The sequence below is a fragment of the Tasmannia lanceolata genome, unplaced genomic scaffold, assembly GCF_043159265.1.
Source record: "Tasmannia lanceolata isolate RefF3 unplaced genomic scaffold, GAP_Taslan_0.1 ptg000006l, whole genome shotgun sequence".
In the NCBI taxonomy this organism is placed as follows: Eukaryota; Viridiplantae; Streptophyta; class Magnoliopsida; order Canellales; family Winteraceae; genus Tasmannia; species Tasmannia lanceolata.
In genome coordinates, this window is record NW_027518683.1 from 27,787,301 (window position 1) to 27,808,534 (window position 21,234).

The following is a 21,234-nucleotide window of genomic DNA, read 5'->3' on the forward strand; positions in this document are numbered from 1 at the left end:
AAAGTGATGTGTAATTCTCACATATTTTTGGGAGAAATTCAAACAATCCCCTTAGTTTCCCTTCCTCTATATATATATATATATATATATATATATATATATATATATATATACTAGTAAAAAACCCGTGCGATGCACGGGCTGACAAAGAACTATACGGACCACATCATAGGTTGATACAAACCGTCCATGTGATGGAACACAATATCAATAGGTTGTGCCTATAAAATCATTTCCAGAGGCTGATCCTAGCCCTCCAATCTATAGAGGTTTCCATTATTAAAAAAGCATAAATGACGGGCGTAGGATTGAAATTATGTGACTCTAATGGGTGCCTTTGTTAAAAAACATAGAGTGGGTAGGATTGAAAATATGTGGGTTGAATGGGTGCCTTTGTTAAAAAAAAGTAAAAAAAAGTGATGTGTAATTCTCATAGAATTTTGGGAGAAATTCAAATAATTCTCTCGTTTTCTCTTCAGCTAGAAAAGTCACTACTTACTGAATGTCATATCTAACAACTATCAACTTTCCAACAGCTGAATTAATACAATTAATTGATTAATTTGGCAAAAGATAAAGGATATATTCCTGACTCAATTTAAAAAGGATAGAACTTGTGGTATATGCATACACCAATTTAATAGGATATCCTAAGCGTATGAAATATACAACGGAATAGGGTGTGAACATCAGCTGTTGTCAGAGAACCCATTTCATGGAGATGAAGTCTAGGCATGAGAATCATGAAATATTGGTATTTGTCAAGTATTCGGTACGATACTTAAATGGTACATTCATAGGAATCCATGTAACATGCACTAAGAATTAACGCAGATAATTTATTATGTTTGTTTCTCAACCTCAAAAGAGAGGAAACTATTCACACCTAGACTGTATCTATTTCAACCAAAAACTATTAATATGCAGAGGAATACTCTCATTGCCCATCAAAATCCTAAAGACATACATAGCCATGATTCCAACATCAAATGATAATTGCAGACAACATAAATGCAATTGGGTTAAATCATCCTGAGCATGGAAATTTTTCTGTTGATCGGTGGATCTAGATAGGTAAACCATGTTAACCTTGCAACTCTTCCCTGCCAAAAGGGAAAAAAAAGCAATGGAAAAACCCACATCAAATAAATATGCAATGAATCAGCATGATGAAAATGGAAGGGATTTGGAGGCTTCGAAACAGAAAATCGTGCACTAATAAGAAAGATATAATAAATAATAGTATTAGTGTTATAGACTATGTGATATATTTTTGTTTGGATCATTTGATCCCTATCAGAAAGTTTCCTTTCTTTGGATTGAGCCTTTAGCTCAGTTGGTTAAGGCTTTCTTCTGCAACTCTGAGGTGAAAGGTTCAGTCCAGCTTACGTACCAAAAAATGCCCCACACCCCCAATATTACAATCTCAGGCATACATTATGAGATGCCAAATGCAAATGCCCAACTCCTCTCAGTTCTTAAGCATAAATAATGGTCTGTTTCCAAGTCATAACCCAAACCAATTTGGGGACAACAAAGGTTAATTATTACATGCAGGAGAAAGGGCTGAAGCAGTCGAAGAGTTAAAATTGAGTCGTGCTATGCAGTATTAGTTTGTAGACCGTAGTAGAATCAAGTAATGAAGGTTCAACTATAGTTATTTTGATGTAAAAATTATAAAACGTTTAAAATATATGTTAAAACATAACGTAATGAAAAATTACATGGGACAACACATCAGAAAAGAGGAAAGATAAAAATCAGTAAACTAACAAAGTAGGATCATTCCGAAAAAGAAAGATCCATGATTGTCTCTGCACCAAAACCAAGTTCAAAATTAATTAGGAAGAAAAGGGAGAAAATATAGGAGAAGAACACATTAAATGTGGGTGTGTAAGGACCAACCTTTTGAGAGAAAAGCAAACCTGTTAAATTAACAAACCCAAATTAATCTCTTTTTAAATGAGAGAAAAACAAAGCAAGGGACACCATTAAAAAGACAAATCATTATGAAAAAGAAAAAGGAGAAGACAAATAGGAGGCTTTGTAGCTATTTCAAAAAAAAACAAATACGAGGCTTTGTAGCTATTTCAAAAAAAAACAAATACGAGGCTTTGTAGTTAAAGGTCATTCGCAAGCTTTAAAAGAGCTTACAATGGATGTAGGTGGCATTGGAAAATGCCCAAATCAAGAAAAAAACATTGACAACCATGATGAGGATCCTTGTACACATATGTGGGTCTGTAAAGAGAATTGATGTGAGATGCAGTGTATAAAACAAATCAAGTCGGTATTATCCTTAACTTGGAGAAGGAAAAGCGTCTCAACGTCAAGAGACCAAGGTATAAATTTTATGAGAAGTTACGTTGCTTGACAAATTTTTTGAATTAGACAAAGCGCCACGGAAAACCCCAATACCAGGTCGAATTTCAAGATGAAAAGTTAACTAATAAACAAAAAGAATGAAGGCCAGATACTTGCATGCATACAACAAATGTATTTTTTCTCACCCTTTAAACAAAAACAAAACCATTTAAAACCTTACAGAGTCATAAAAAAATTAGGCATTCTATCTATCCCGACAAAAGAGAAAAGCGAGGAGGAAAATTTCACACCTTTTCATAGGACAGCTTCTTGGCAGAAATTGCGGATTTCTCTTCAGAAACATGAAGGTTTAGAAAATTTATTAAAAAAATTGTGTTGCATATAGAATTAAAAAAATTCAGAAAAAGGAATAATATGTCCCACCTTTAAATGAGGCGATTTCATCCTGTACAAAAACCACCTGGGTTTCCTCTTGTCCTCCTTCCAGGAACAACCACACAAACCTCTCAATTTCAATCAGAAATCTTGATGAATGAACTCAAACCCCTGGAGCCGTAAGTTTGAAACTCAGAAAATAAACAAAGAAAAAGAAAAAGAAGAGGGTAGGTAAGGGGTTTCATGTGAAAAGAGAGAGAGGGTTTGAGAGTCAGAGAGAGACAGAAGCAGTGCGAGGGTTAATGTTGAGGTGAGGAATACAAACACAGAGAATGCGTTTATCGGCAAGGGTTGAGATGGGAAACCAACCGACATCTCGAGAGAGAGAGAGATACGGATAGAGAAAATCTCGAAAGAAAATCTCGTAGAACTCTGGGCGAGAGAAAATGTTTAGATGGGGATAGCAACAGAGATCTAGAGAGAAAGAGGGAGAAAATATCGAGAGAAAATCTCGAAAATATCGGGGGGAGATTTTCCCTCTCTAGGTAAGACGAAAGGAGGGGCTGACACCTAAGTAAAGTTTTTTAAAACCGTAGAAAATATATGGTAAGACGAAAGGGGAGGTTGACACGTAAGCATGAATGAACAGTAGAATAGCTGTTCCTCTTTAATATAATAGATATATCTATATCTATATATATAGTACTGAGCTGTCATCTAACAACAGACCGAATATCAAAGAAACTAAACAAAACATAGAATAAATAGAACTCAACATAAGGATCCTCAATATGTTGAAAATTTGAAAAAAATGACAATGATTAACATCCCTCTTGCAAATTTGTAACTCCTGCCATCCACCATTCAGAAACTACATTCAAGTGACATATACCAAAGAAAAAGCAGCCAATCCAGTTATTCAACTCCATGATTTCCTTATATGCAAGAACTTCATGTCAAAAATGATCGTATATGTAAGAAGTTTGTCAGAAATGAACTTTATGCCACAAAAAAAAAACATTAGAAGTTGAAAGACATTCAGAGAACCCATCAATTAGTGTTGGACAATCAGTTTTGAACTCTACAATCGGTTCTCGAAATCTGAAGCAAACAGGGTGTAACCAATCTAAGAACATCACCATAAACAAACCACATAATCAATTAAGCCATGAAAGGTGGTTCATGATACTTAGGCCCTATTTGCTGATGCCAATGAACTTCACTTCCATTTGGCCATCACTTGAGTTATTTTGACTTCACTGCATTGTTAGTGGACATTATCATTAGATTGCAAACAATATTTGAAAATGAAAAGAGATAAATTATTTAATAGAAAAGCAGTGAACAATGTAACTACCTATTTCACATAGGACGCTCAGGTTAAAAGCTTTTGCATTCTTTTCATAGGCAGTATCATTTCCTATCATGACAAAAGAAATGTTACTATAAAGCAAGATAATAGAGGCAAAATACAATAGCTTATAATATAAATAGCCCTTTAAGACAAACCTGAGGTATAGTCCAATAGCCTGGGGTCAGCTTTGATTGGAAACTATATGGTAGCATCTCATCTAGAATTACCGATGTGTTGTTCACAATAAGAACCTTTTTCAGTTGAAATTGTAGGATCCTTTATGAAAAGAGGCTAATCATAACCATAGAAATGAAATTTTATGCCAAGTTGCTAAGAACCCATTGCAGCAATTTAAATAAAGACAACCAACAACCGACACACTGGAGATGAACAGATGCAATAAAAAATAAAGATTGTTAGATGTGAAAAAATAGCCAAATTAGAAGGAAAGGAACAGATGTAACTGACGGGTTGACAGAAACACATGCAGAAGCAAAAAACCCACGCTTGCTTTAAGATGCTGGGTTTCGGAGTTAGAAAATAAGACAAATTAACATGGCAGACTCACAAAATCTAACAGAACAACAGTTCGTCATCACGTAAAAAGGAAAAAAAAAATTAACCCAATTAAATTTCTCATAAACAATGAAAATAAGACAATTTCTACATTCATCAACATGGAAAAGAAAAGAACAAAGGAATGATAATTTTTTTGAATAGTCAAGAAATGGATGCCACAATTCACATTCTCCGCCTCTTCTTTCAAAACCCTCATTGTTGCTGCTCCTTTTCTTCTTGCAACTTCCTGGAAGAGATTGGAGTTCCAAAACTCCAATCAAACCCCTTTCTCCAAGTGAAAAATTTACAGCAATTATGTGATCATTCTTTTATTTTGATTTCGTTCGCCCTGTCCAATTGTGAAGAAACTGCCATTAGTTGCCTATTAATATGCATCATGATGCAAATGCACCCGAAATCCTTAGAAGTATAACATCCAATATACTCAAAGCTTACCGAGATTTAAACAATCCAAAATTCCAAGCAAGCTGCCCAGCAATTGTTGAAAGTAAATTGAATCAGAGAACTCTTTAGGTAACTCTTTAAGTAACTGAAGAAATAGTCCAAGTTATAAGCAAAAGGGAAAAGATCAAGTGTTTCCAACTACAACTACTATGAATCATGGACTATATCATCGTAATGTCCTAAAATGTTCTACCTATCACTTGACATTTAAACTGTAGAAGCCAAGAATCTTACATTGGTTATGAAAATAGTGATCCCTCTCTGACCAAGTATGTCAAAATGTATTCCATCAAAACTGTAGTATTATGGTTTTGGAGTAATCCATCAAAATCTAGATTGGAGAATTGGGGTTTTGGAGAGCTCCATCAAAGCCCACATTTGCTTTGGTGGGATTGCGATTGCAATGGCAAAAATATTTAGTTCACTTGATTTGGGGTAAAAAAATTGTCAGAATGTAAGCAATACTCTTAGGGTTTTATGACCATGAAGCAGAACCCACAAATTGCAAGTTATGGGGCATTCCATCAAAACAAATAAAAACGAAAAAAAAGGAAAAGAGAATAGGAGTATAGAAATAAGAATTACCTGCAATAGGATTTTTAACCGCATGGTCTTGAATTGCACAATTTCAATGAGTAGCTTAGTTCCCCTGAGAGCACTTTCCAATGGCAGGTGCTCCTCTGACATGCCATCTGGCATCTCCGATAGAAATTAATCAATGGAAGCTCTGTAATTGAATTGCTCAATGTATGTATCAAGCTTTTTCATCCACAAACTTCAGCCTGAAGTCCAAATTACAGAGGAAGAATATTGGACAACAGTAACATCAATTGCAAACTCCTCTAAAATCAAAACATAACCAAGTAAAATAGAGAGGGAAAATAACAAATAGGTATTAATGCAAAAAAGGAAAAAAAAGGATGAGCTCACCTGTAACTCTGTAAGGGCCCTGAATTTGTCGTTGTGAGCTATTTTTCGAGGAACCCTAATTCCGGTTGGTGAAAGAAATGAAAACGAATCATAGCGAGAAACCTTAGCGGATGAGCGGATGAGGTTCGGATAAAGAATTCGAACGGGGGAATTCAGGGTTTGTGTTTTTGCAGCATGGGGAGAAATTGTGCTGAAATTGGGATGGAGTGTAAGAGCGAGCGATTATGTGAGGTTGTGAAATAGCTGAGAAGGAGGACAGCCAAATTGATGATTTTCGACGAAAATCAACGAAGAAGAAGAAAACAGTAGAAATGAAGCATCGAGGTGGAGAAGGGAGGTTGAGGGAAAGGCCGGTGGTTAGGTGCGGCATCCATTGAGAGGGCGGTGGCCATGACCCATGACTCACCTAAAATTACAGGAGAGACGGAACAAAAGGGGTTTTTGGATTCGTGCCCTCATGAGTGAGAGGGAGGAGAAATGAAGGCCTCCTCTGTTTTTTTTCTTGTGTTGATAGAAGAAGGAAAAATATCTCTGGAACAAACGAAGGCAAGGCCTCTTTCTTTTCTTTTGTCAGTATTCAATAGAGACAAAGAAGGAAAAATATCTCTGGAACGATTTGACACGTTGAATAAAAAATATAAAATATCTCTAGAACTAACTTGACGTGTTACATTACAGAAATTCAGTCTTTTTCTCCTTAAGGGTAAGGCTACTGAAAGGGCAAAACTACCCCATGAAATGGATGAAAAGATATATGGGAAGAACCGTAAACGATAAAAATACAACCACCTTGACGTGTTTAATTCACAGAATTTAGGAAGAAATTCAAAAAATTCTCTAATTTCTCTTCTGCTATATAGTATATCTACTAGTAAAAAAACCCCGTACGATGCACGGGCCGACAAAGAACTGTACGGACCACATCACGGGTTGATCCAAACCGTCCATGTGATGGAACACAGCATAAATAGGTTGTGCTCCAAAAATCATTTCCATAGGCTGATCCTAGCCCTCCAATCTATAGAGGTTTCTATAATATGTTATTCCTCTTAAATCGGATGGTTAAGATCACCCTATAGATTTTTTATTAAAAAAGCATAAAGGAGGGGGTAGGATTGAAATTATTTGGCTTTAATGCGTGCCTTTCTTAAAAAGCATAAAGGAGGGGGTAGGATTGAAAATATGTGTGTTAAATGGGTGCCTTTGTTAAAAAAAGTCAAAAAGAGTGATGTGTAATTCTATAAAAAATTCTCTTAAATCGGATGGTTTCCATAATTCCTCTTAAATCGGATGGTTAAGATCACCCTATAGATTTTTTATTAAAAAACCGTAAAGGATGGGGGTAAGATTGAAATTATGTGGCTTTAATGGGTACCTTTGTTAAAAAGTATAAAGGAGGGGGTAGGATTGAAAATATGTGGGTTGAATGGGTGCATTTGTTAAAAAAAGTAAAAAAAAGTGATGTGTAATTCTCATAGAATTTTCAAAAAATTCAACCATTGCCCCAAATCTTTTCCATAGGCTGATCCTAGCCTTCCAATCTTATAGAGGTTTCCATAATATGTTGTTCCTCTTAAATCGGATGGTTAAGATCACCCCATAGAAATTTGTTATTAAAAAAGCATAAAGGAGGGGGGTAGGATTGAAATTCTATGGCTTATCTACTAAGAATATCAATTTCATGAAAGAAGCAACAGAATTGACATAATAACATATGTACTAAGAATATCAATTTGATACACTTGACACATGGTTCTGTGGTTTTCCAGATTATTCAAGTAACACTGATATGAAGACAAAACAACTTAATATAAACTTTTTGTATTAAAGTTTAAATAGGCATGCTAAAGCATAGATTGATAAAGAGGTCTGGAAGGACTAATACATGCTTAACTGTTTGTTTAGCTCTTTGATTTGAAGCTTGTTAATTTTTTTCTGTAGAGTGAAAAATAATCCAAACTAATACTTAGATCAAGGTTCAAATTCTAGAGGGATAAACAAAATGCATCTAAAAAAATATAGTAATGTATTTCAGATTTTGAAAGATGTAAATGCGCTAGAAAGAACACACTTTAGGGAGAGCCAAAATAGGCAATTTAGGCTCAAGCAAGTAATGACCATTTCAAAAAATCTAAAGCAGAAAATGGAGCCGCTCAATATCCAATGCACCACAAAGACTCACAGCAAGTGTAAATGGGGCTGTTCTGTATGTGGAATAAGCGCTGATTGGTTTTACCTAATCCCCTTTGAAATGCACCAAATACGTATGAATAGAGAATTGTCCATCATAGAGTAGGATCAGAAAATGGACGAAATTTTCTACAACACAAACTTTTCCAGAAGATTTCTGGAATGCAAAGAGGGCAAAAGAAATTAAATTTACTAATTGTAGAACCAAGAAAATCAGACTAAATAGAGTAAATCAAACCACTATCTAATAATCATAGTTCAAACTTTGGAAATAGAGAAAACAAAAGTAAAGAAAGACCTTTAACCTGTCGGTGGAGATGAACTATTAAATAGGTGACTGACAATTCAAGTTCGTGATGTTTTGAAATTCTTTAGAGGTCATCCGTTTTTTGGCCATTTTCTAGTTCAAGAATGCTCATCTTGATAACTGGCATGTTCATTATATTCTTTGATTGAGGGTCCTGTTTGGGACTTTGTTTCTATTGTATTGTAGTGTATTATAGAGAAAGTTATTTATCATGAATAATTCAATTAAAATTTTATATGATGGGAATGAATGTCAAATGTAGCTTTATTGATTTTTTTTTCATGGTCATGGGTATCTTTGTTCAATCGCTATTAATTAATTTCTTGTTTGTAACTTCAAGAGGAGGGGTGAGTCAAGATCTTGGGTTTCACTATCAATGCCAGTAGTATTTGAAGCTCACAAATGCCAAAGCCAACCCATCTTGTCCTTAGCCTATTTTGGTTGAAAGTGCTGGACCCTTTCCTTGTGTTTCTGTTGAAACGACCGCTTTAATTGCAACAGATGTTGATTTATCAAGAGCACATTAGGTAGATACTGCATTAGATTTCTAAAGTCACTTTCCAAAATGAAAACTTAACTTGAGAAAAAAAGGAGATATTGCATTAGATTTGTAAAGCAATGAATGATATATCTTCCCCTTTTCATCACCAGGAACACCTCCTGCAGTGTATCAATGACTAAAGAGAGGTTGTAGTACTTTTGTTAGAAGAATTCAATGCCCTTGATTGCCACAAACATGGACAGGGGGTGTTCTTGGTGATCAAAAGGGGCGGATATATCACTTCCGTTAGTAAAAATATCAGATAAAATTATTCAAAAGGAAATATTAAATAAGAAATATCAATGTTTCGTGTCTAAAAGAGGAAGAACATAGAAAGCATTGGACTTTACAAAATAATTTGTCCACTACCAATTCGATTCTGAATCAGCTCAAAATATTGTTATGAATTACAAGTTGAAGCAACAATACAAAAAGAACCGATGAAATAGAAACTTGGATTAATAAACTATGAAAAGCACTTGAAAGAGACATATAGACATGTAGATGTGAGAAAATTTCGTAAAAAGTTTGGAAGAAAGTAAGGAATTGCATAAAACATTAAAAAGAAACCCCTAAGAAATTGAATGATAAAAATATGCATAGAAAATATTTTTTTTTTTCACAAAAGAAAGTTCAAGGATATAGGAAGGTAAAAAAACTGTGAGAAAGAAAAGAGAACTTTTTTTTACTTTTTTTAACAAATGCACCCATACAACTCACATATTTTCAATCCTATCCCCTCCTTTATGCTTTTTAACAAAGGCACGCATTAAAGCCACCTAATTTCAATCTTACCCCCTCCTTTATGCTTTTTTAATAAAAAATCTATAGGGTGATCGTAACCATCCGATTTAAGAGGACCAACATATTATGGAAACCTTTATAGATTGGAGGGCTAGGATCAGCCTATGGAAATGATTTTTGGTGCACAACCTATTTATGTTGTCTTCCATCACATGAACGGTTTGGATCAACCTATGATGTGGTCCGTACAGTTCTTTGTCGGCCCGTGCATCGAATCAGAATCAAATAAGCAAATTGTATGATATACTAATGCCTTGAGCTTGGAACCTGCGTGTTAAAGCTCCATATATCCATGTTCTAATGATCTCCCACTCTCAAGAAATGTCAATGCGCATGCATTTTAGATTTGATAAATCCCCATGAAGAACAAAAGTTCAATAACCTAAAGATGAAAACCACTTGATATTGAATGTTCTTGCAGCAATAATATCACGTGCTCAACAAAGTGCCAATACTGTCATTGTCTCTACACCAATTTCACTTTCCCCTCTTGGAAAGAAAAAAAAGTCATTTGAAAGTGTTTGGACTACGGGTGGAAGTTGGGTCGATTGGGTTGAGCTTTTGCTAAAATGGATTTGAATTAAATAGAATCATTACTTGGTAAAAGCTCAATCTGAATTTGCAAATATTGGGACTTGCTCCCATAGTTTGGATGCATCTAAAAGTGGAAAGTAGATAGACAACCTCTAAACTTAGATGCCATGCAATAATCAATATATTATGATGCTTACCATTGTTTCCTTCTATTCAATAGAACACAGACATATACCCCCTCCTTTATGCTTTTTAACAAAGGCACCCATTAAAGCCACATAATTTCAATCTTACCGCCCTCCTTTATGGTTTTTTAATAAAAAATCTATAGGGTGATCTTAACCATTCGATTTAAGAAATTAATTGCTCTCAGCTAATTGGAGCTATGAAACAAACCAAGAAAAAGAGGAAATGGATGAAGAGTAAGAATTCCAAAAAGAGAAAAAAATATGCCTTCCATACCATTGTGGCAGATATGACAGACCCCATAATAAACGACAACTCCAAGATGCTGTAGAGAGGAACTCGAGGTCTTAGAAGGTGATTTCTAATTATTAATTGAATTACTAGACATTTGTTGTTGGTTCTCTTCCAAACTTTGGGGCCCTGGTTTGACCCATTTTATCATATGTTTGTGGTTGTAATTTTTGGGTGGATTTTTGTGATTTGTATGAGTCTTACAGAAACAATCAGCTGTGTATAACTGGTTTCCCTTTTGGTTTTTGACCCTATCAAATTGTATCATGTGTTTTGTTTCATTAGTGGATTATTAGATATCGTCCATTTAGCCAAGTTATGATTCTCTGACATTTGGTTGTTTTGTAGAATGAGTGTTTCGTCTTATGTTTGGGGCTGCGATATTTGGGTGGATTTTTTTGAGTTGTACATGTCTTCTTCTTAGAGAAATGTACACTGTATAAATTTGGTGTGATCAATCTGTTTGGCAATCAGAACATTGTGGTTGCAACAGCCAAAATCATAGTGGATGGAAATTAGGCCATCAGATTATTTGAAGATGGTTGGTTTTCATGGAAATATAATTCATGGATTGCTCATATCTAAAGAGCAATGCAGACCTCAACTAATGAATAGAAAATTATGACGAACTAATTTGTATATGCAATTAATGGAATGATAGAAACAAAATATAAATATTTCATTTCATTATAAACTGAAGAAATGATTTGAATAACATATAATGAATTATTGAAGTACTTTGGGTTGGAAGATGTAGTCTTACTTGGATTTGTGAAGTATTGAGGGCAAATAAGTGGAGAGACAAGTGAACAATTGGCAAAGTATATGAGAAGCTCATTGAGTTGGAGTTTTGAATTCTTGAACATACTTAATAGCAATATAAATAGAAAGAGATTTGTAAACACATGTTTGGTTAAATAGAAAGAAATTAAATATCATACCTTGTTGGAAGGTATGCTTAGCTTTTGATTTGTTAGAATAAGGAGCTACACAGAGAAAAAAAGAAATCAATAAGAATTGCAGCACTACTAACAACAATAGGTATTTATTAGTGATTTAGTTGTGAGCATAAAAGAACATGCATATAGGAGTTGTTATGTGGTAAGTACCTTGTTGGAAGATCAACCCTGTGATACGGATCATTTTGGTTTCATGTGGTGTTCAGGTTTTCATTATGAATTAGATGAAACTGGGGAAATTAACATAAGTTACATCTATGATCTAAGATTAGCTTAAGATATAAACATGAGGTAACTTTTATTTACAAAGTTGTAGTTAAAATATACATAGGATTCAGAACCAGATGTACATGCTGAATTTACATGTAATATGAACATATTTTATAAACAAAAAGGCTAGTAATCTGATTCTTTAGTCAAAAGTGAAGAGAAAGCTATGCAATTTCTTCGAAACTGAGCTGAACTGACAAAGCTATGTAACTTGTTCCAAAGTGACATCATCTAATTTGATATGTTGGTCCTGGAAAAAAAAAAGGTGATTTCTTTGTAAATGTTGGGAATTGGTGTAGGTATTAAAAATATAGGAGAAGAAAGTGTGAAATTTCAAGTACCCTGCATAGTGATTCCTTTTCTTTTTGCAATTTTGCAGTACTTTTCTTGCCTTTTCCTTCCATAGAGGCTAGAACTTCGCCTAAAGCAATGTAAGATTTAATTATGTGAATCTAGTCATATGTGATATTATAGTTGGTAGTTTTATACCTTCTTTGCATGTATTCGCTATCAGCAATGCATCATCTCTTGTTATTTCTTGTGAAGCCCCTGTTGAATATTCTTCGATGCCTGATTGAACTTCTGAATGGTCACTATCTGTGTGAATTGATATGTCATCATGTGAAAAGTGCAAAATCGATTTACATTCTGTAGCTGATAAACCAAGTATATGTTGAGCCTCATCAGTGAAAAGTGCAAAATCGATTGATCCAGATCCATCGGCAACATTCACTTTGATTATATAGCTGTATAGTCTATAAAATATGTTTGTATAAATACAATTAAATTGAATTATAAATTTAATAACGGTAATGTATATGAGCCATAAACAAATATGATATTTTTTACCTGAGGATTGTGCGATCGCTTTCATAGCCACAGTTAAGACGCTTGCATCAATTGTAAGATTGATTTTCCGTTTGCATAAAACACATGCATTATAGCAGAATAGGAGATCTGTGTGTACAGTAATCAATGTAGCAGTGATTCTATAATATGTTCCCTGTGAATAAGGAAAATGATTTAAGTTAGGAAAAAACTATAAATATATGAATCTCATATTTTTATGATGCAGGAAAGATGAAGCTATATTTGATACAAATTTAACTAAATGTGTATCATACATTTGGTGGATCTTGATGTAGATGGTTTTGTAAATCGATGATTCCTATTCTTTTTGACTTGGCAAGACAGATATCACGTTTATTGGTGAAGATGAAGATACTATGCGCATGACATATGATTGAAGTTTCTTATCGACATCTAACCTGTAAAATATAAGTCAATTAATTTAAATATAGAGGAAATTTGCATTATTTGATGAAAATATGATTTTCCCTACCAAGTTGATAATCTTTCAGCAGCCATGTTGATTGGGTTGATTGAAATGTCGGTATAGGCTGTGCTTGATAAAGAAATCCGTACAATCAATTTAAAGTAACACATTAGTATATAGTATATATTAAATAAAAAGAGTTTTCTTAATGTGAATTAAAATATTATAGTTACCTTGGTACTCTACAGCTTTCACAGATTTGCCCATCAAGATAGTATGAAATATGAGAGGATGAACTACGTCGGCTGTTATTCCTTCTGCTTTTAAACCTCACAAGGTGAGGATAGCAGGATGAATGCTGACATCAAAATTAAATATTCGGTATTAGTGAATGGAGATTGAAATATGGGTTAATAGTAGTAAAAATAAAAAGTCATAGTAGATATAAAACCTTTCATCAATCAAGATCAGATCCCTTTTTAAAGTAAATGTGTTGTTTTTGGTCTTTACAGGCCGTATGTCACTGACGTAAAGTAGAATTCCCAAGATATCTTCATTGATTGAAAAGATAAAGTTTTAGCACAGATATGATATCTAATGTATATACATAAAAACTTTATTGAATATTTATGGGATGTAAGAAAGGAATTATACAACTTACCAATTAACCCCATTGGATGAGATGTACTTCTGCAAGCAGTTTTGCATGGAGTGAAATTGTAACCTACAGGCATTGTATCTCCATCGAATGGAACAATATTGGTATGTCTTGTTGGCATCAATTGGTAGTCATGATTGATGATCTTGTAAGCGGGATTTACTGCTTTGGAAGCAAGATTGTTAATGTAGAAGAACCCATCTTCCTGTAGTAAATCTCTATATCTTTGAAGATCTTCATTGAAAAGCGTTAGTTGAATAAGATCCTTCTGGTAAGAATAAAAAAAATTAAGAAAAATTAATAGAAATTGAGGATAGTTGGAGTAAATATTTATCTCATGATATAAACCAAAATAAGGTAATCGTTGTAAATAAAATAAAACATACCTTTTCATCAGCTAAAATAATTGTTGATACCCGGCCAGTGGCATGAGGTCTATTGTATTCATGAATACTAAAGATTTGCTTAACTCTACACTTCACATTCCAACTTGGCCTAGTTAGAAGTATCTGCTCGAAAAGTGTATGCATCCTATAAAAAAGGAACATTCATTCTTTTAAGTATAGTCATATCTTGTCTATAAATTATATTTCTTATTCTAAGTAGTTATAGGCAATAAAATTTGAACGAATGTAAGAATCAAGATAGGCCTTACAACATTATTAGCAGCAAGGATCATATTCCTTGCAAAACTTCCCTATAAACAACATTTTTGGTGTAGCCTTTCTTTGGATGGTCTTTATTACCTAGCAGTATTTTAACACCTGATCTAGAAGTTACACGTGACAAAGCAACGTAAAGTTGTCCTTGAGTAAAAACTAGCTTTGGAAAATATACCCCCACTTTTGATAAAGTTTGCCCTTGACTTTTGTTAATAGTCATAGCAAAAGCGATTTTTAGAGGAAATTGTCTCCTTTTGAATGTAAATGGCCATTCACGATCAGATGGAGACATAACAATTCTTGGTATGCAGTGTATATCATTTCTGTTAGTTCCTGTGATAATACTTGCTTGAATTGTACGCCTCTCTAATCGAAGAACAATTAATCGAGTTCCATTGCAAAGTCCTACAGCTGGATTCAAATTACGCAACAGTATAACTGGAACGCCCACTTTTAATTCCAAACAATGCTTTGGTTTTCCCGAAAAATTTAAGGAATTTAAATATTCAGGCGTAGTGAGCAATTCAGTAGAGGCGTCGTTACTCTTATTAACTGCGCTATCAGCACTCAAGTATGTTCTAATATCACCAGGTAACATTTGTAACATCAAAGTATTAACATAATCGACATCATCATTCTTTGTTGCTAGTATAGCTCGTTGCTCAAGATAGTTATCTTCGTGCAATCTTGATAGAAAATCAGGATAAATTATTGTAATTAGTTGTATAATTCCATTATCATAAGTATCTATGAGCATATCATCTGGAATTCTGATCCAATCAGCTTCTGAATGGTTATCAATAGAAATTGTAGGTGAGCTTCCGTTTCCAATATCAAGAAGCCAATTTGCAAATGCAGTAACTTCATTACATTTTGTAGACGACATTCCTTGTTGCAATACTCGAATGTTCCTCTTTAGACGGAATAATTTGCAATAATCCCACAGATAAGATTTTTGCAAGCAAGAGGCAACGATAATTTCTTGACTTGCTTTTGGGACAATAGGAAGTATTTGTCTAAAGTCACCTCCAAGTACAAAAGTTTTGCCTCCGAAAACTTAGATGCTCCATCAGAAGTATGTTTTAGTACATCCTTTAATGTGCGGTCTACAGCCTCAATGGCATATCGATGCATCATCGGTGCCTCATCCCAAATGATAAGTGTAGCTTTCTTTATTAAGACTGCCAATTCTGATCGCGGCTTTATCATGCATGTAGAATCATCAGGTGGATTGAGCAGAATCTTGAAACGGGAGTGAGCGGTACGACCTCCTGGAAGTAATATAGCAGCAATACCAGACGATGCGATGCTCAATACTATTTTGTCATCACTTCATAATTTATTAATCAATGTCTTCCATAGAAATGTTTTACCTGTCCCACCGCTTCCATAAACAAAGTAAAAACCACCTGCATCATTAATACATGAGTCCAAAATAGTGTTGAAGATTGATAATCGTTCTGAAGTTAAATGACGATATTCAATCTTTGCTGCAGCTCGATCATAGCCTAACTCTTCCAAGATGGATTTGTTCTCGAATTCATGTTGATCATTTGATTGAGGCTGTGGCATAGAAGGATAATCAGAAAGGCTTTTCCCAATAGCATTAAGAATACTTTCTATTTCTTGTAATGTAGCTTCTTACAACACATGCTCGGGTAATAAATAATTTGGATTTTGTAAATTTTTTTGGGCTCTCGATTGTAAGTCATCTGCTAGATCTTTATAATGGCCCTCCCATAGTGATAAAGGGTTTGTCACGGCACATGATACCAAAATTGATGCAAATAAATGCCGAAGTTGATGAGATGTAGCCCAAACAGACGCCTCTTCAAGAGCTTCGTGCCATTCACTATCATCTTCTAATAAACCAAGTGCACTACATGCAGATTTAAAATCTGGATAAAGAATGCCATTGATAGTAAGTATGTCCTCATAGTTTAAGCTGCCACGTACAATATTTAAGAGCATCCGTAAATAATAGCGTTCGCCTGATGATGGGTGTGCAAAATACAATCTACCGATGGCTCTTTTCTTCTTTCTTCGATGCCATTCTTTTTCTTCTCGGTTCCAGACCCAAGCAGTTGGGAATTCTACGTATTTGAGGCTCCTTGCATCTTTGAATTTATTATTAGCTTGCATCCATTTTATAAACATGCTTGTTCGAATACCTGGCCTTGACATGATGTCATACAGGTTGTCCTTGTCATTGAATATGACATATTGTTCATTGGGCAAATGAAATTGCAAACGTTCAACAAATGGTTGTTGTGCATGTAAATCAAACTCTAGAATTCTCCAACACGCTTCTGGTGCAGATATATATCTACAATCCAAGTATTGCTTAATTTTTTCATTATTTTGATGGGAATTGACATTGGATTGCATAGATGTTGAAGATTCAGGTTCAATAACAACAGTAGCTCGATCTGGTCCCTTATGAAGATACTTGAAAAGATACTCAATAACTTTTGTCTTAGCACAAAGTTCAACATTTATATGTGAGCTATATTTGATCAATAGAGCACGATTGTATCGGACAACCCATCGATTATCAACTTCTTGACCATGAATCATAGCACTTCGACCATTATTCCTTCGACGGTAAACAGGAAAACCGTTATCATCAATGATTGTATTACTATTGAACTTTTTCGGATATTTCTTAGAGCATGCACGGCCAACCATGCAAGGTGATTTTGGATTCATAAGACCGCAAGGCCCATGGATCATTGTTTTAGAAACAATTTCAAATAGTTGAGGCTCAACAGTTTTATCTGGAAGTTCGGCAGAAATAAAATTATCGATTTGTTCTGCTGTAACAATTTGATCTTCATTTGCCAAGGTTAACAAAATATGCACATGTGGTAATCCCCTCTTTTGGAATTCTACAACATGAATGTCTGCATATAAATTTAAAAATCTATTAAAAATCTATATAGGGATAAAAATTATAATTTCAATATAACAACAATATAAATTAGTAATTACCTGCAACAACTCTTCCGAAGTGGTTTTTCTTACGAAGGTCATTTATAAGTTGCTTCTTCTTGATGTTAAATACCCTTGCTACTATATTAGGTCTATCTTTAACTCATTGTCCGGGAAATAATGCTAAAGTTGAAGTGATTTCTGTCCATTTTGAATTGCAAGTAAATGTTATAAACAAATCTGGAGGACTGTACCATTGACAAATCGCCATTGCATCTTGAAATGCCTGGGTCATGTATCGATGACCTCCTGTGAGTGATGATGGTAAAATAAGTCTTTGTCCAATACTTGAAGCATCATGATCACCACTTTCTATAGCATCTTGCAACCCTTGGTAAACTTCTCCGCGTACTTGTTCTTGATTTTGTCGCACCCAAAGTAATCTCTGTTCTTCGATAGCTGTATAAGCATCAACTACAAATTGCTGAAAAAGATGTCCAGAATTAATCAGTGTTCCTCCTTCTGTAGGACGATATTGAATTCTATAAGCATAGAACTCTCGCATACTGACATGCTTTCTACTTGGGCGAGTACAACTCATATTTGATCTGATAGGTATATTAATCCTCCATCCATCTTCTCCATATGGAAATAATAAAGGATATTGTAAGCAGGGTGCCATTCGTTAATCCTTTGAAGAAATCCTTCATTATTGCAAATAATAATGTCATGTTTTTCAACACTTTCAGATCCATCGCCAACCATAAGTGCAGCAACTTTAGATACAGTTGGGAGGATATATTGTCGACTATCTTGTGACCTTTGTTCGATAAGACGAATACGTAAGTTAATAGTAGAACTGTTTGCTAAGAAGTCCCTCCCATACCTAAACAATTGCACATAAGGATTTGTAATGTCGAGCATCTGTCGTAAATTTCTTACAACATTTTCATCAATCTTGAAGTGGGCCTCATTAGAGTGAACAGCGCTCATTCTATTCTTGATTTCATCCTCTGTCTCATGCACATAAAGCTGAGCAAACTTTGGTCTACAATTAACCCTTGGCAGCAATGTTCCAATTTGATGATAGTTTGAACCTGATATTCTAAAAGAATATGGGCTTCGACCATCATTGACATTGTAGTCAACAGTACCGCCCATCGAAGTGAAGCTGAACATGGAGTTGTATGCCCGAATGAGTTCCTTAAAAGATGTGTTTCGATTATCATATTTCCCACTGTGTAATTCTTGCAAATAAATTGGTGTTTCTGGTAGTAAAGGTAGTTCGATTTTACCATCTTGACAACACATGAAAAATCTTGCAGAAGGACCTTGCTTAGAAGTAGCTCGTTCCTGGTACCACATTAGTGCTCCACACATCTGGCACAATATATTTGGTGTTCCAAAATCCCATGTTTCTGTAAATCCATAAAGTTCTCGAGGTGCAGTGTGACTGATTTGTACAGTACATTCTGGAACATGTAGTGAAAAATAATTATACAGCATACATAATCATTAAATAATATTTGAAATATGGATACGAATATAGCGGAATCCTAACCTTGATGTAATTAGGAATTGGGAGCGTTCCGTTGTATAAGTTTAGATGTAGATGCATTCCTGCATGAATTATTTATTGACCGGCATTCTACATTTAAGTCTTTGGATTTCTTCATACGTAATTGCTTAATTCTAAGTGAGCGGCGGAATTTTGCACCATCTAATACCGAATTATCATCTAGGACAAACATCAATTGAATATTATTTATTTGATAATTTATGAATTATATTAATAGAATTAAGATACATTATACATATTTAATTTTAAAATACTCACTTGTACTATCACAGCGTCCCCTTGTAAGCAACAACAAATTTATATGGTACCGAACCACTGAACAGTGACAGTAAAATCAAGCACTATCTAATGAAACAAACATTAGGATCAGTAGTTAAAAATTTGTGGCAATTGTATTTGTATTTGGATCTCTAAATACCTCATATGTGAGCCTGAAAATATAAATGTAGGTTGGCTAACAAAATAAGATAACGGTAAGATGAAAATGCATATTTCGAACTAAATGGGAGTGACATTAAAGATATTTTAAAACTAACTGTAAATTCATTGGTAGAATTCATAAGGCAATACTTAGAAATGGAAAACATTAAAAGGATTTGAAATGAAATTCAATTTAACCTGATATAAGAGGATTTCAATAAAAAGAAATAACCAAATGTAATTATTTTACCTATAAAGTTGATGAGGATCAAGAAGCCTAAGACTCAAACCTTAAGGAACTCGGAACTGAACTCGGCGGTTGAAAACTGTAAAAAAAAAAACACATTAGAAAGCAAAGTATACTGATTTAAGTTAACATATAGCATTACGCATTCTTCAACTTCAAAAAAACATGGTGGATACTAAAAGAGAGAAAACAACCAAACATGGTCAGAAGACCTAACAGAAATCATTATTTTTTTACCTAAAAAAGAAGCTAGAAACAAAAAAGAGAATATAAAGAAATTTTTTGATTTATCTTGAAACTCTATGGATTTAACACGTTTCCCTCTCCCCCTCTTTTTACCGTTTACCTCTTAGGTGCTGTCTCTATCTCTGCCTCTATGCAAGGGTAAAAATGTAAAATCGTGCCTTCTTTTCTTTGTCTCTATCTCAGAGATATTTAATGGCTTTTGATTTTACAAATCTATCTAATACGGGTCCTCTCTCTATCTATCGTCAGAGAAGAGATATTTTATATAGCATACTCTATCTGTTTCTTCTATTTCGTCGTAGTAAACCCTAGCAAATGAACCTAGAGTTCTTTTCACATCACCAATAACTGGCTATGTTTTTACGAATTTTGGCCTCGCTACCTCGCTTGAACAGGAAGATGGTTTGGTGTGTGACGCTGAGCCTATTGATCTTGGAGACAAATACTTGGCTCATCTTCCTCTTTGCTTTTGAAATGGTATGCCATTAGTGAAAGGTTTTTGAGTCAGACACAAAAAAATTTAATAACTCTGTTAGGAAAGTTTTGGAGGGGAAAATCAAAAGATTAAGAAGGCAAAAACAACAACAAAAATGTAGAGAGCATGGATTAAAAAAATTCATGAAGGTAAGAGTAAAATTAGGAAGCTAGGAACAACGAAAATAACAGAGTCAGACACCAAAAAATTTAATAACTCTGTTAGAAAAGTTTTTGAAATAGGGAAATATTACAGAACATCCATCACCTTGATAAAGGAAGCAGAGAAATAGGGAAATATTAAAGAAAACCCATCACATAGAATCAAACTACAAAACCCTGAATCTATGAAGAAAAAAATTAGAAAACCAGAACATCAACTGAGAGAGCGAACCAGCAAGAAGCAAACAAACCCTTTTTCTCTCTTTCTTTTGATGTAGTAGAATCGTGAGAAAGGAGAAGATATCTGTAGTACGTGAAATAAGGAGCAGAGAAATATCTGTAGTAGGTGAAAAAAGGAGAAGATATTCGGGGGGAAATAAAAAAATGTCATTTTCACCCTCCCATAGCTAGTATATACAGATATGTGGGAGGGCAAAAAAGCGTAAATACCTTGCACATTGACGTGTTAAATTGGCAGATTTTTCAAATA

General features: G+C 34.4%; 1 protein-coding gene and 1 long non-coding RNA gene across 7 annotated transcripts; both read right to left on the reverse strand.

Moving 5' to 3' along the window:
* Positions 1-819: 819 nt before the first annotated feature.
* LOC143880195 (uncharacterized) lies at positions 820-6,563 on the reverse strand. Of its 6 annotated transcripts, XR_013251548.1 has the most exons (8): positions 6,008-6,563; positions 5,663-5,859; positions 5,069-5,100; positions 4,210-4,961; positions 4,058-4,120; positions 2,749-3,959; positions 2,616-2,656; positions 820-1,103 (listed from the first exon to the last, which is right to left on the reverse strand). It is a non-coding gene; the product is annotated as an uncharacterized LOC143880195 (long non-coding RNA). The 6 variants fall into 6 exon arrangements; XR_013251549.1 differs by lacking the exon at positions 2,616-2,656; XR_013251546.1 differs by having other exon boundaries at positions 820-2,656.
* Positions 6,564-11,795: 5,232 nt separating this feature from the next.
* Positions 11,796-18,181, reverse strand: LOC143878892 (uncharacterized). Its single transcript, XM_077381107.1, has 14 exons — positions 17,878-18,181; positions 17,677-17,772; positions 16,459-17,588; positions 16,059-16,248; positions 15,712-15,956; positions 14,861-15,598; positions 14,410-14,532; positions 14,027-14,291; positions 13,817-13,916; positions 13,291-13,357; positions 12,939-13,092; positions 12,579-12,743; positions 12,431-12,510; positions 11,796-11,846 (listed from the first exon to the last, which is right to left on the reverse strand). The coding sequence occupies exons 1-14, from the start codon at positions 18,179-18,181 to the stop codon at positions 11,796-11,798; spliced, it is 3,708 nt and encodes a 1,235-aa protein (XP_077237222.1).
* Between the last annotated feature and the right edge of the window lie 3,053 nt (positions 18,182-21,234).

Coding starts and splice junctions, on each gene's coding strand:
- LOC143878892 (XM_077381107.1), bottom strand. CDS start 18,181: ATGCGAGAGTTCTATGCTTATAGAATTCAATATCGTCCTACAGAAGGA. Junction 16,249..16,458: donor ATTTATTTGCATCAATTTTG/GTATCATGTGCC, acceptor TCTATGCCACAG/CCTCAATCAAATGATCAACA. Junction 13,917..14,026: donor TCATCCAATGGGGTTAATTG/GTAAGTTGTATA, acceptor CAATCAATGAAG/ATATCTTGGGAATTCTACTT.